At 44.8% G+C, this 13623-nt stretch overlaps 1 protein-coding gene across 2 annotated transcripts in view; it reads left to right on the top strand.

Annotated features, from left to right (window-relative positions):
* Nucleotides 1-13623, top strand: part of KCTD21 (potassium channel tetramerization domain containing 21) — a 20901-nt gene that overhangs the window by 5391 nt on the left and 1887 nt on the right. The window contains exon 2 of one of the 2 annotated variants that reach the window (XM_025202553.1): nt 2790-3482. In XM_025202553.1, coding sequence (XP_025058338.1) covers nt 2820-3482 — 663 coding nt within the window. In that variant the 5' untranslated portion in view covers nt 2790-2819. Of the gene's footprint in view, nt 1-2789; nt 3707-13623 lie in introns of those variants that run through there. The other variant, XM_006022325.3, reaches the window with a different exon arrangement.

Below are 13623 nucleotides of genomic sequence, written 5' to 3'. Positions count from 1 at the left end.
ACTCTTTCCTGCCCAGGCAGGGGATTGGACTCAATGATCTGTTGAGGTCCCTTCTGACCCTAGCATCTGTGAATCTATGAATTGTCACTTTTACAGTCTTTGGAGGGCTGTAAAATACATATAGCTCCTGGAAGACAGAATAAAATATTTATGTGCAGAACAAATATATCTCAAGGTACATTTGTGCTGTAATATAGCATAGAAATACCTGGTCTCGTTTTAAATGAGCTGGCTTCAGAAGCTAGCAAACAGGACAGTCTAACCACAGGAACACAGTGCTCAGCGTGGGCCAAGACCCACCTGAGAAGTAGGTTATATTTGTGCTCTGTGATGTAGTATAACCATGGGCTTGGAAGGGACCTTCTTCAGAGTTGAGCATATTTAGTTAGTCCATATCTCTTCACTACTGAGATTGGCAATAAAAGGGCCAGTTAGGGATAGGGATTTTTTTGTGTCCATCAGAGTCAATGGACAGAAACTCCCTAGCCCCTCCCATTTATCCAAAGATACCAAAGAGCTGTTAGGTTAAAACCTGGGGTGGATGAAAAGCAATGACTGAGGGGTAAAGAGCTATAAAAGCTATTACTGAACCATCCATGGGGCCTTTACATTATAACTCTGGACAGTCATGCCAAAGTAAAAGGTTGTAGCCCACAAATTGAACAAAACCCATCATGTTTTCCCCTTTAGCAACTCAATGGACCAGCAAAGAGCATAAGAGAGCCACTAACATATTGATCACATACAACAAATGGGCCCCTTCTCTCTGGGTTCTGTGCAGTGGGACACAGGGAATCTCTTTTTGCTGATCGATCCAGGTAACAAAATCCAGTTGAGGCTGATCATATGGACATTGATGTTCATTCATAACATGTTTTTTTACATCCCAATCATAAGCCCTTAGGGAAAAACATATGTCAGTTGATTGAATGGCAGAACCAGGCCAGGCCAGCTCTGTGTTGATCTGTTTTATTCATCTTCTCAGTCTCTATGAGCAGTGGAATGTGCTGACTCTTCAGAGGAGACTGGGGTAATGTTGGAAAATAACAGTTTTATCCCATACCTCGTTTTTCCCAGGACTTGCCTTTTTAGGGTTAATACAGGAATGTGTCTTCAGGTGCTCTTGGGTTTGTAGGGTGTGTGTGTGTGAGTGAGAGAGAGATATTCCAATGCCCTTATTACTCAACAAAAAATATATGCAGCTTGTCCTTCAGCTCCAGATATGCATAGGCATCTAACCTGGCACTCCAGAGACTTGAAGATCTAGGATATGCACAAGCAGATCTGATCCCCTCCAACTGTTGCTATGCAGTGGCATCTATGTTACAGGCTAATCTTTTTCTTCTTGTGTCCCCATCAATAAACTAGATGTTTTTCCAGAATCTTGCACAAGCGATGGCCGTTTCTGTTGCTGCAGCGAAGTCCTTCCTACAGGTCTCGCCAAGGAGTCGGCAAAACGAGCAGGTTCTCCATGGTCTGCACTTCACCGCGCTCACATGTATTCATGTCATTAGAGTAGCCCCATTTGATCATGTTTTGATCTTCCAGTTTGTGTGCGCTTGCAGTTCAGGCATCGCCACGTTGACCAGTCTGTATCAGCCCCCCTGGGAAAGTCCTCCTGGGGTTCCAGCTCCATTTCAGGGCATCTGGTTGCACCTAATCTTTCCTTCCATAACCTCAGTTATGCCCTGCCAGCTGTCGTGTCCAAGAGTGCAATAGTGGTCCCACAATTCTCTCTCGCTTTAAGCCATTTAATTACATTTGCTTGCTACAGATGAATGGAATGGAAATATGGGGAGGAATATTATTTTTGGCTTTGGCAATAGCTGGTAAAGAGAACTGGTTTCTCTTCTGGGCTCTTTCGCTATTTTTCTCTGTGACCTTGGAGAAGTTGCTTAGGTCAATCTTTTAAGTGTGTCTGTTGATGAGAGTGCTAAATTTGGGAGACTTGGGACCTTTTTTGGAAGTGCTCGGTATCTGGTGTTGCCAATTGAAGTTGCAGGCGCTTAGGGGATAGTCAAAATCAAGTACACCATGTCTTGCGTTAGGCACCCAGGATCTGAAAACTTCTCTCATCTTTAATTTTCTCCACTGTGAAATGAGTATTATAATATAGCCTGTCTCTCTAGGATGTGGTGAGCCTCAGATGTCCTTTGATGAAAGACACATCAAGCACCATTATTCTGTTTGTTAGTAGCTAGCAGAGAATTGATATTACAGACTGTAACACGATTATGTCCTCCTTATCTGTGGGAATGTGACTACCAATCCAATAACGGGGACATGATGCCCCTGTTTGCTCTGTAACTAGTCACTGAAATGCCTGCACTTCAGTTTATTCTGAAGGGAGCCATTTGGCAGCCATCTATGGAACGACCACACTTACTGCAACAAGAGCTACTTTGTGCCCCGTAAGCAGATGCTGATGGTCTATGTGGGTTTTCTGCTGATTGTGAAAGATTCCTTTTAAGTGTGTTTGAAAGATATGAAGAACAAGGTAGGGGAGCCATTGATTGGGCTGAGCTCAGCACACAGCTAAGAAAAAGAACATGAGACCGAGCAAAAGATATTCAGGCTAAGGGCCAGATTCTCAGCTGGTCTAAGCTGTGTCTCAGCTGACTGCTGCTCTGAATTACATCAACTGAGGACTGATTTCTGTTATGGTTTCTACTTCTGTTTCTGGTTTTCATTATAATAACTGCAGTATGTCTATTTGATAAATTAAAGTTTTTCACTCAAAGTGACGAACAAGAACACCTAAATGTGTAGTATTGGATTTTTTTTTCTAGGGTTATTCCCAGCACTGCAACTCTTCCAGCATGTCTGACCCGATAACACTCAATGTTGGAGGAAAACTCTACACCACTTCCCTTTCCACGCTGACTAGCTTTCCAGACTCCATGCTGGGAGCCATGTTTAGTGGGAAGATGCCAACCAAAAAGGATAGCCAAGGCAACTGCTTCATCGACAGGGATGGCAAAGTCTTCCGTTACATCCTGAACTTCTTGAGAACATCCCACTTGGACCTCCCAGACGACTACCAGGAGATGGGCTTGCTTCGGCGGGAGGCGGACTTTTACCAGATCCAGCCGCTGATTGAGGCTTTGCAGGAGAAGGAGGTGGAGCTGTCCAAAGCTGAGAAGAATGCCATGCTCAACATCACCCTGGATCAGAGGACGCAAACGGTTCATTTTACCGTGCGAGAAGCTCCCCAGATCTACAGCCTGTCATCCTCCAACATGGAAGTGTTCAATGCCCACATCTTTAGCACATCATGTCTGTTCCTGAAGCTCCTTGGCTCCAAACTTTACTACTGCTTCAATGGCAATCTCTCTTCGATATCCAGCTACCTGCAAGACCCCAATCACTTGACCCTGGATTGGGTGGCAACTGTGGAAGGTCTTCCAGAAGAGGAATACACTAGACAGAACTTAAAGAGACTCTGGGTGGTGCCGGCTAATAAGCAAATTAATAGTTTCCAGGTATTTATTGAAGAGGTGCTAAAAATAGCTCTGAGCGATGGCTTTTGTGTGGATTCCTCCCACCCGCATGCCTCAGATTTCATGAATAATAAGATTATTCGATTAATTCGGTACAAGTAGAAAGGGCCCATTATTATGTTAACACCACAGAGGTAACTCAACACAGGTGAAGTGTTTCCTTATAAGAACCACTTCAGGACACAGCCTAATACAAAACTATACTAATCCGGATTAAGAATCACTAACTGGGAGTTGATTTTTCCTTTAATATACTTACCATCATGACCTTTCAGAATGTCCATGTTTTGGATGAAAGGGATGTCATCTGGTGGCTTGAATCAAGGACTGGGTATTGAGAAGTCCTTGTTTCTGTTTCTGCCTCCTCTAACTCGCTGTGTAATTGTGGTCGGGTCACTTAATCTTTCTCTTCCTCAGTTTTCCTACCGGAAAACAAGGATGATGGTACTCAGCCTATCTTGTAAGGAAGCTGTGAGACTTCAATACTCAGTGTTTGCAAACCACCCCGAAACCATCCAGTGCAATGGCACTCTAGAGCTGGAGGCTAACACTGGCTTGATGTTGCACTGCCTTGCATGTTGTGTCATCTTTTGTATGAGTGCAAGGTGGGTATCAAATGTAATGAGACTAGCAGGATATAGGTTTCTGATCTCCTCCTCCCTTCCTTGCCCTCTCCACACACCCCCTACACAGGTGTATGTGGCTATGCAAAGCATGAAGAGCAGAATTGGGTCCACTGTGCTTAAACCAAAGACTTCTTTTCCCCACAGGGCTGGCTAATTTTCTTTCCCCTGCAGTAAACGTTCAGCCCTATTCTTCTACCAGGGAAACTGTGAGAGATTTGTATCACAAGTAACAAATGATGCCATGGCAAGAGGAATAATGGGATCCGAGAACTGAGGAGAATGTGGGTTTTGTTTGAATTGGCTGTAGCTACTCTTAAACCAGCTGCTCCAAACCTTTTCACAGCAACCCTATTTCCAGGTTAATGACTCCTCTTCCAGTTGGCTTGTGCCCTCAGTTCTGGGTGGAGCTTGATAGACAGTAGATTTTCCTTACCCCACTATGAGTGCCCATTTGAGGTGGTGACCCCTTTGCTTGAGAAAAGCAGCAAGGATTCAGAATAGCAGAAGTCGTAACTGCATTAAAGGTGAACAGTCTCTCCTGCAATGCCATCTGTGGAGAAAGACATAGTTTATTTCAGCAGTAATTAAGAAGATGGAGAATGGCAGCCCCCCCAAAACATTCTAAATATGCTTGAGCCACTTTTACCTGTGCAGTATTGCCAACCCACATGATTTTTCACATTGTTCTTAAAATCTGTGCTCTGGAGATGTGAAAAACTTAGCTCTTTCTTTTATATTTATATATAAATACATATAAGAGAGCTAAGTTTTTTCACATTCCCAAAGCACAGACTTTAAGAACAACGCCAAAAATCTTGAGATTTGGCAATACTGCCTGTGCCTCATCAGTTCTGTCTGGATCCATTTGCTTGGTGGAGACATGTAGTATATTAAAAAGGGCTGTGCTAAACATGGGTTGCCTTTTGGAATAGATCTGGTCCTTTCTAGAAGGATCTACATTCAATTTTTCTAGTTACTTTTCTTTCATAAAGACCCAATTCTCTCTTAGTCCTGCACTTTGGACCACATGATACCAAGCCAGAACAGAAACATTTTGGGCGTCCTTGGCTCTGAGGTAAATGACTGCACAAGATGCAGGGCAGTGAAGAGCTATGGCTGGAAACAACCAAATGCTGCTGCTAAAGACCTTGTTCACAGTATGGCAGGCAAGGTTCTTTGGGTAAATGTGATCTCTTTTATTAGACTAACTAAATAACTGGAAAAATTGTTCTTTGCAAGCTTTTGGGCACAAACACACTTCTTCAGGCATATGGAGAGTCTGCTGGTGTTTTGTGTTCTCCTTGTTCACACTATAACTTTTCATGCAGTTTGCAATCAGCTGGTAGTTCCCCAAGGTGGTAGCTCATATCTGTTGCCCTTGCAAGCATCTGAGTCTGGCAGTGGGCTCTCAAAGCAGGTTTTAACTCAAGTATTGCTTGCACTAGTAAACTCTAGAAAATCTCCCATTGTCTGTCATGAGAAAAGAAGATGCTCTGGTCCAGAGGGCACCCCATAACCAGCTTTCATGCTTGGTACTCTTATTTCCTCCAGATGTTTTTTTTTTTAAACAGGCCTGTACTTTCCTGTCAAGCCAAGACTCATCCCAGTCCTAAAAGAGGACTGAAGTCCCCAGCAGAACGTTGTGCAGGAGCTGTGTCTGGGTGCTGTTATTAAAACCACAGAGATCCATGCACCTCTTGCTCTCCTCTCTGCATTTACTGTAGAGATTACAAACCAGGCAACGTCTCCCTGTGTCACTGCTAACAACCAGATGTTGCAGCAAGTGCTGCTCGTGACTTCATATGTATTACAGCCTGTTTTGAGTCAGCAGTGAACTAACACCCCAGTATGATACAGCTGACACCATGCTGCTAGAGGTTCTGTCTTTTGCATGGATGTAAAACAGAGGCCCTGACCCAGCCGTTAAAAATCACTTGGCAGCTTTCACAACATTAAGAGGATTTTAATCTGCATGTTTTGGCCTGATTCCAAACTTGAGTAATTGAGTCCTTCCAATTTAAAAGTTATCTTGCAGTTTCAGCTGGATTGGGAAGTGTTTTTCACTCCTGAACCTAAACTGTAGTAGAGTATTGCTACGTACAGTTAAACAGCAGCCACGTTCCACTTCAAAGTATGTCAGTACATGTCAGTGAGGAAGCAAGGCAGTTTTTGTGTGAATCTAGTTCATAGGATTAATTTGTATATAAGATGGATATTAATGTGTGTTAGATTATTTGGATAATGTCACATCATGTGCCTTAAAGCAAATAAGCAGACAAGGTTACCTTAGATTTAGTACTATTGGAGTCCTTAAGGGTAGACTGGAACTTTATGTTGGAACTTTATGCCAGCCCCTGAGCACAGATGTCAATTTACAACTTCTCTAGCAGGCATTTTTATATGTTAAGAGCAAAGGAATAGTCAACAATAGTCCTTGGTTTTCCTGTACTTTTTTAATTCAATAGGGCTCAAGGCAGTAGGGCAGATTCCAAGCGAGCTCTGGTGAAGTCTGGCCTGATATGTCCTCGATTCTGTTTCAGCAAAAGAAATCAACATTGGTATACGCCTATTTAAATGTGTAGCAGTGAGAAGGCAGGCACCAGGAACACTGCTGTATAAATGAACACCAGCCACAGGAGCTGGAAAAGGTAGTAGCCGTACACCTCAGCCTCCATCACAGGTCAGCACTGCAGATCAGGGCAGCACCCAGGTTAGATGACAAGCTGGTGACTTTGCATCATTCAGATGGTATAAACGGTACTAACGACACTACAGCTGTTAACGTTCCTCCATCCCTTTAGAGACTGTGTGTAGACAGTGAAAAGGAGCTTCCTTTGCAGTGTATCTCGAAAAAAGCAGCGAAGAGAAAGAATAGTTGTAGAAGAGAACTCCGCCTCCTCTAAGAGGAAAGGGATAGGCCTGTGATAAGCAGGGATCCTGGTTTTCCCAATTTAAAAAAATCCCCAATTCTTGGTTTTAAAAAAATTACCCCCGAATCCACATTTTTCTGTGATTTAAATGAAACACCACTAATATATATTCGATATATATATATTAGTGGTTCAAGTATTGCTTGCACTAGTAAATTGCACTATATATATATTTGATATATATTAGTGGTTCATTTTAATCACAGAAAAATGTGGATTTGGGGTTTCTTTTTTTTAACCGAAAATTGGGGATTTTTTTAAATCGGAGAAAACCAGGATCCCTAGTGATAAGGTTGTCTTGAAAGAGCATTAACCTGTAGCCAGCTCTTCAAAGAGTAGAAGATTGGAGTCTAATCTTTGATGTGATTTTCTCTGTGGCCTTGGATAAGTCACACAGCCACTTTGCCATTATGATTTCCCCTATAAAGCAGAGAGGGAAATGTTACGGGCCTCCTCAATGAGTTACAAAGCTTAATTAATTAGTGTTTGCAAAACCCATGGATTTAGGAATTCTAAGTATTAACCTCTTTAAATGGTAAGATCTAGCGGTGAGAGCTGTCTACGGGGAAAATCTCTTTCTTGTCAAAGCTGGACTTAAAAGAGGATCAAAATGAGCTGGTAAGGCTAGAAACTTAGAATGGAAATGAGATGAGACCAGTATTGGTCTAGTGAAGAAAGGCCTTGTTCACACATATACCTCTTTGATTATCCTGGTATAGTTAATACCAGAAAGCTTGTATCTGCCAGTTACACTGGTATAACTTGTAACTGTAACTCCTATTGTCTTATTTAGGAGAATAGCTTATAACAGTATAAAGCAACTTTATATCAGCAGATTTTACTAATTTACATCATTCGTGAAACAGGATCCCTCACTGGAATAGTGAAATTCATCCAGAAAACCTGGGTAGACCTGAGCCTGACCCCTCACTGCTGTGAACCTAATGTCCCTGGCCTGTATGCAAAGTGGATGTAAAACACTATTCACTTGTGATGGAAGAGCTCGCCACGGCCCTGGCTTAGAGAATCACATGCCTCAGTTCTGTTCTTGAATCCCCTGCTGACTCACCATGACTAGGTCTGGGTGCTAATACCATGCTCCAGAGCGGTGTCCTCATGCTCGCAGGTTGGCTGCAGGCAGGCTGCTCCTGAACCAGCAGTGTGGTCACATGTGCAGAGCGCTTTGAGCAAGCTAATTAGCACTGCTGAGGGACAGCGTCAGCCTGTTGCCACGCTCGTTAGCTCAAACTGTTGCACTAGGCAGACACAGCTAGCTTGCTTCTGGTTTAGGAAGTGGCCCATCTGAAACAGCACAGCATGCTTGAGGTGGCTACTCTAAAGTGGGGCAAGTTACACACAGATATAATCTGTGTGTCACAGGCTGTGCGCCTCAGTTCCTCCATCTGCAGTGTGGGGATAAGTCATACTTATTCATAGATTCATAGATGTTAGGGTCAGAAGGAACCTTAATAGATCATCGAGTCCGAACCCCTGCATAGGCAGGAAAGAGCGCTGGGTCTAGATGACCCCAGCTAGATACTCATCTAACCTCCTCTTGAAGACCCCCAGGGTAGGGGAGAGCACCACCTCCCTTGGGAGCCCGTTCCTGACTTTGGCCACTCTAACTGTGAAGAAGTTCTTCCTAATGTCCAATCTAAATCTGCTCTCTGCTAGCTTGTGGCCATTATTTCTTGTAACCCCCGGGGGCGCCTTGGTGAATAAAACCTCACCAATTCCCTTCTGTGCCCCCGTGATGAACTTATAGGCAGCCGCAAGGTCGCCTCTCAACCTTCTCTTGCGGAGGCTGAAAAGGTCCAGGTTCTCTAGTCTCTCCTCGTAGGAGACTGTACCATAGTAAAGTGCCGAGAGACCCCCACAAAGGGAGACTGTTAGGACAGAAAAGCACCAGAGAGTCAGGCTAAACAGGAAATAGGGTGTGAGCTAATGACACAGTGCTATCGCTAAACAGGGGTGTACATTCAGTCCAGAGGGATCTTCCACATGGAAAAGGTTATTATACAGCAGCTTATTACAGCCTAGAAAAGACCACTCTTCGAGTTCTGCACATGCCACTGGGATCATTAAACTGGCAGGTAGATGCAGTTCTGAGATGATTAAATGAAAGGGGACACCATGGGAAAGTAGGGTCGGAAGGGACCTCAGGAGTTTATCTAGTCCAGCCCTCTGCTCAAGGAAGCTTTGTCCCTGACCAAACCGTCCCAGCCCAGTGCCTGTCCAACCTGCCCTTGAAAATCTCCAGGAATGGAAATGATACATGAAGAGTTGCTGAGGGAACTTAATTTGTATAACTGGGGGGATTCATGGGTGTCAGCAGAAGGTAAGAGTGGGGGTTGCTACTGCCTATGATAGTAGTGAAATGAGCAGGCGTGGTATCAAGTTAGAGGTGGAGAAGTGCAAATGTGAGGACTCATCTTGAGGAATAGGGATAACTGGCCTGGATGTGTTCAGAAGTAGCTTAGAGAAAATGCTAGGAGAACTGATAAGGTTAAGGAAGATTCTGCTCCGGATGAGGGGTCTGACACCTATGATTTGTGCTGGTAATTTCATGACATTATGACTTGTGCTGGTAATTTGACAGTAGCCAGAGAGCAATGCCTAATTTGCACATGAATGTGTATCAAATGTATGCAGTGTCAGCTGCTTGTACTCCTCTGCCCTGATAAGTGAACAGGAACTGCTGCTTGCTTGAATTCAATAGAAATAAGCACCTGTGGTTAATCAGATTTATTCTCATGCTACCAGAAAGATGGGCATGTATTAGGTTTAAAGAGGGTGAAAGGTTTTACCTTTGGCCCATGCTGTAAGGACTCTGCTACTAATAGTGCTTTGTAAACTAAACCCAGGATCTTTTCATGCACTGATGCTTCCCAGACAAAGGAGAAGCTATGAAAGTGATTGTTGCTTTTACAGATTCCATTAGACTTAATGTGTAGAAAATGCTACTTGTTTGTTTTAAAACATGTAACTCTCCTAATACAGCAGGCCAAATGCAGAGCCACCCACAAAAATGGCCAAACGCCTACAGTGCAAAAGCAGTGTTCATATGTATCGCTTTCCAGCCAAAGTCCTCTGCATGAATTATTCTAGACAGGACTCTACCTACCATACCAAGAGTGCATATGAGTATAAACATGCAGACTGTACCTTACAGGGAAGGCCTCTAATGTGGAGAGTCTGAGGAGCGAGTGGCCTGCCTCCCTGTATATTCTGGAGAAAACCAAGAGCCATGGATGGAAAATATTCCCTCCTTATTTTCTTACTGCTGGCTATAGGATTTTCCATTTGGTCAGAATTTGGTTCTGCATTTGCTGTGATAACTATGTTTGACTAGATAAAACACTGTCTTTTCTTAAGTTTCCTCTACCCCTTACACAAGTCTTGTAGGACTTTTACTTTTGTTTCCTACTGTTTAGTCTTCGACTGTATCTCTTCCAAACGACACAATTAAAGCGTGCTTTAAAAACAAGGTAATAATATATGATGACTGATGCACTAAACACTGTGCTGGCCATCAGTTTGTTTGCTGAACAGAATGCAATGTTGTTTTCTGCAATGGTAGCTTGTTTCTGTCTAGAACTTTATAAAATACATGATCGCAGCACTGTCATCTGGAATTCACTGTTGCCGAGAGCTACACCAGGAACTGCAGATCCCTACCAAGAACAGCATGCATACCCATTCAGAGCATTGTGCATGAAGGTGAACTACCAGCCACCTTAAACAATAACCAAGCCATTTTGGCTGCATTGGTCCATTTAAGCTTAGACCAATTATTATTTGAACAGCTTAGTTCTTTAGTGGAAACTTCTATAAAGATGCGACGTTACAGCTGTTTAACTTAAGCTTCTTCATAGTTCCAGAATTTGAACAAGGAACCACATGATGTTAATGTGGAGCTGTTGCCTTACAGGGAAAAAAGCAGTTATACTTATTAATTGTATTAATGCAGCACCCACAGGCTGTTTCCAAAACACATAATAAGACAAGAGGTCCTTGCTGCAAAGTTGCTCACAAGACAGCATGCATAGTATCACCCTCCTAAGCAAGTCTTGGCATAAGAGTCGGCAGTTCTTCAGGTAATGAACTTGAATCTGCAATACCTCTACAAATGCTTCACAGCTACACGTGGCAGCCCTTGGCCCTTAGCTACCCTTATTGGAAATCAGGTCCAGTTGGAGCTGAACTGGTGCAGTATAGTCCAGAGCAGTTTCTTCAGGATGAGAGGAAACCACAAAACCAATGCAGCTGCATCCAGCTCTCCTCTGCAGCGCCCTGCTTTGACTTGGGAATTACCCCAGAAGTCACTATAGGTATAAGCAGTTCTGGCCACATATTTCACTCCTAAACCAACAGCAAAAGACCTTCTGGGGCTTTGGTTCAGTGCTGATTGAGGGAAGAGCATTGCCCGTGTGGCAGGCCAATAAGGGGCACTCCTGTGCTGAACCACCCATCTCACTGCCCCCGACCAACCAAGCTCCAAGCATCTCCCCTGGGGCACCTATGACCGGCCAACCCCCTTCCTGGAGCACACCCGTAAGCCTGGGGTAACCACCGCCACCACCTGGTCTCGGGTCTGTCTGGGCCCTGTGCTGCCCGGGATACACAGGCCCTGTAGACCTTGGGATGTTTCTATAAGCCTGAAGCATAGAAAGTAGCCTCCCTTAGTCAGCCGAGCAAAGGGAAGAAAAAGACATGCTCAATCCCTCTCAAGCATGTACCACAAGGCTTGTCAACGGATAGCTTTAATGGGTAGAGGGAAGGCTTTGGGAGAGGTATGAGTCAGAGAAGTATCAAAATAACCCTGAGCAAACCGAATCAGCCTGATAGCCATTTAATACACTTTTAAATGGCTGTAAGCTACCTTTCTAGTTAGGTTTCTGGTCATTTACTCACTTCAGCCTCCCGGAAGAGAGAGAGCTGCAGAGGTTCAAGTTGCTGCGTAAAAGTCCCAACATTTGCTGGGAGGAGCAGACAGCCAGGTCTGACCACTCGTGTAGGTCCCTGGCTGTATTACAGGACCTTCACCTTATCCAGGAAGTGCACACCCCCACTAGGGGTAACGCCTTGCTGAACCTGGTCCTGGCCACTGGGGATGACCTGGTGAGGGGACTGCAGGTCCTTGACCACCTGGGCAATAGCGATCATCACCTGCTGGATTTCATTATCCAACGCAGGGCGTCAAGGGCTCACACCAAGGCTAAAGCCCTTGACTTCAGAAGGGCCAACTTCAATGAGCTTAGGAGACTAGTGGGGGAGGCACTGAAGGCCCAGAAGGTGGAGGAGATGGGAGTCCGTGAGGGATGGTCGTACCTTAAGGAGGCGATCCTCCAGGCCCAAAGGGTAACAGTCCCTGAGAGAAGCAAGGCAGGTAAAAGTGCTCAGAAACTCCCTTGGCTCAGCAAGGGCATTCAGCAATGCCTGAGGACTAAAAGAGGGGCGCACAACCAGTGGAAGGGAGAAGCTATCACCGAGGGGTACTCCTCCTTGGCCCGGGAGTGTAGGAGGGCTATTAGGAAGGCCAAGGCAGAGATGGAGCTCAGGTTAGCGTCCAGGATTAAGGACAACAAAAAGTCCCTTTTCAAGTACATTGGGAGCAAGAAGAGGGCACCAGGCAATGTAGGGCCCCTGCAAGACACAAACAGTAATCTTGTGGCCATGCCAGACAAGAAAGCTGATATTTTAAACAGTTTCTTTGCCTTTGTTTTCTTCCCTCCTACCAGAGGTAGGGACAATCTTGGGGATAGCTCTGTCAGGCCTTGAGTCAGTGCAGATGTACTTAGGGATCTTCTGGAAGGGCTGGACATTTTTAAATCTGCAGATCCAGCTGCCCTCCACCCAAGGGTGTTGAGGGAACTGGCAGGGGTCATCGCGGAGCCCTTGGCCCAGCTGTATGAGCATTCGTGGTCATTTGGCCAGGTGCTGGGGGATTGGAAACTAGCTAATGTTGTCCCCATTTTTAAGAAAGGGAGGAAGAAGGACCCAAGTAACTATAGGCCCGTAAGCCTCACTTTGGTCCTCGGGACGATCTTGGAGAGAATCATCAAGGAGCACATCTGTGGGGGGCCAGCAGGGGAGATCATGATCAGGGGCAATCAGCATGGGTTCATCAAAGGCAGGTCCTGCCTGACCAACCTGATTGCCTTTTATGACCAAGTAACTAAATCCTTGGATGATGGTGTCACCGTGGACGTAGTCTTTCTAGACCTTAAGAATGCCTTTGACACTGTCTCTTACCCCTTCCTCATCAATAAATTAAGCGACTGTGGCATTGATGCCTGCACAGTTGGATGGGTAAAAAATTAGCTGATGGGGTGCAACCAGAGAGTAGTGGTGGACGGGTTGTACTCAAACTGGCAAGATGTGAGCAGTGGGGTCCCCCAGGGCTCGGTCCTCAGGCCCACACTGTTTAACATCTTTACCAGCGGTTTAACATCTTCATCAGTGACTTGGACGAGGGGGTGGAAATCACGCTGTCCAAATTTACTGATGACACTAAGATGTGGGGCGAGGTGAACACACTTGAAGGGAGAGAGAGGCTGCAAGGAG

This window comes from Alligator sinensis, unplaced genomic scaffold, assembly GCF_000455745.1.
Source record: "Alligator sinensis unplaced genomic scaffold, ASM45574v1 scaffold1089_1, whole genome shotgun sequence".
NCBI classification, from domain to species: domain Eukaryota; kingdom Metazoa; phylum Chordata; order Crocodylia; family Alligatoridae; genus Alligator; species Alligator sinensis.
The sequence above is the reverse complement of the archived record's forward strand: the minus strand, read 5'-3'. Positions and strand labels throughout refer to the sequence as shown.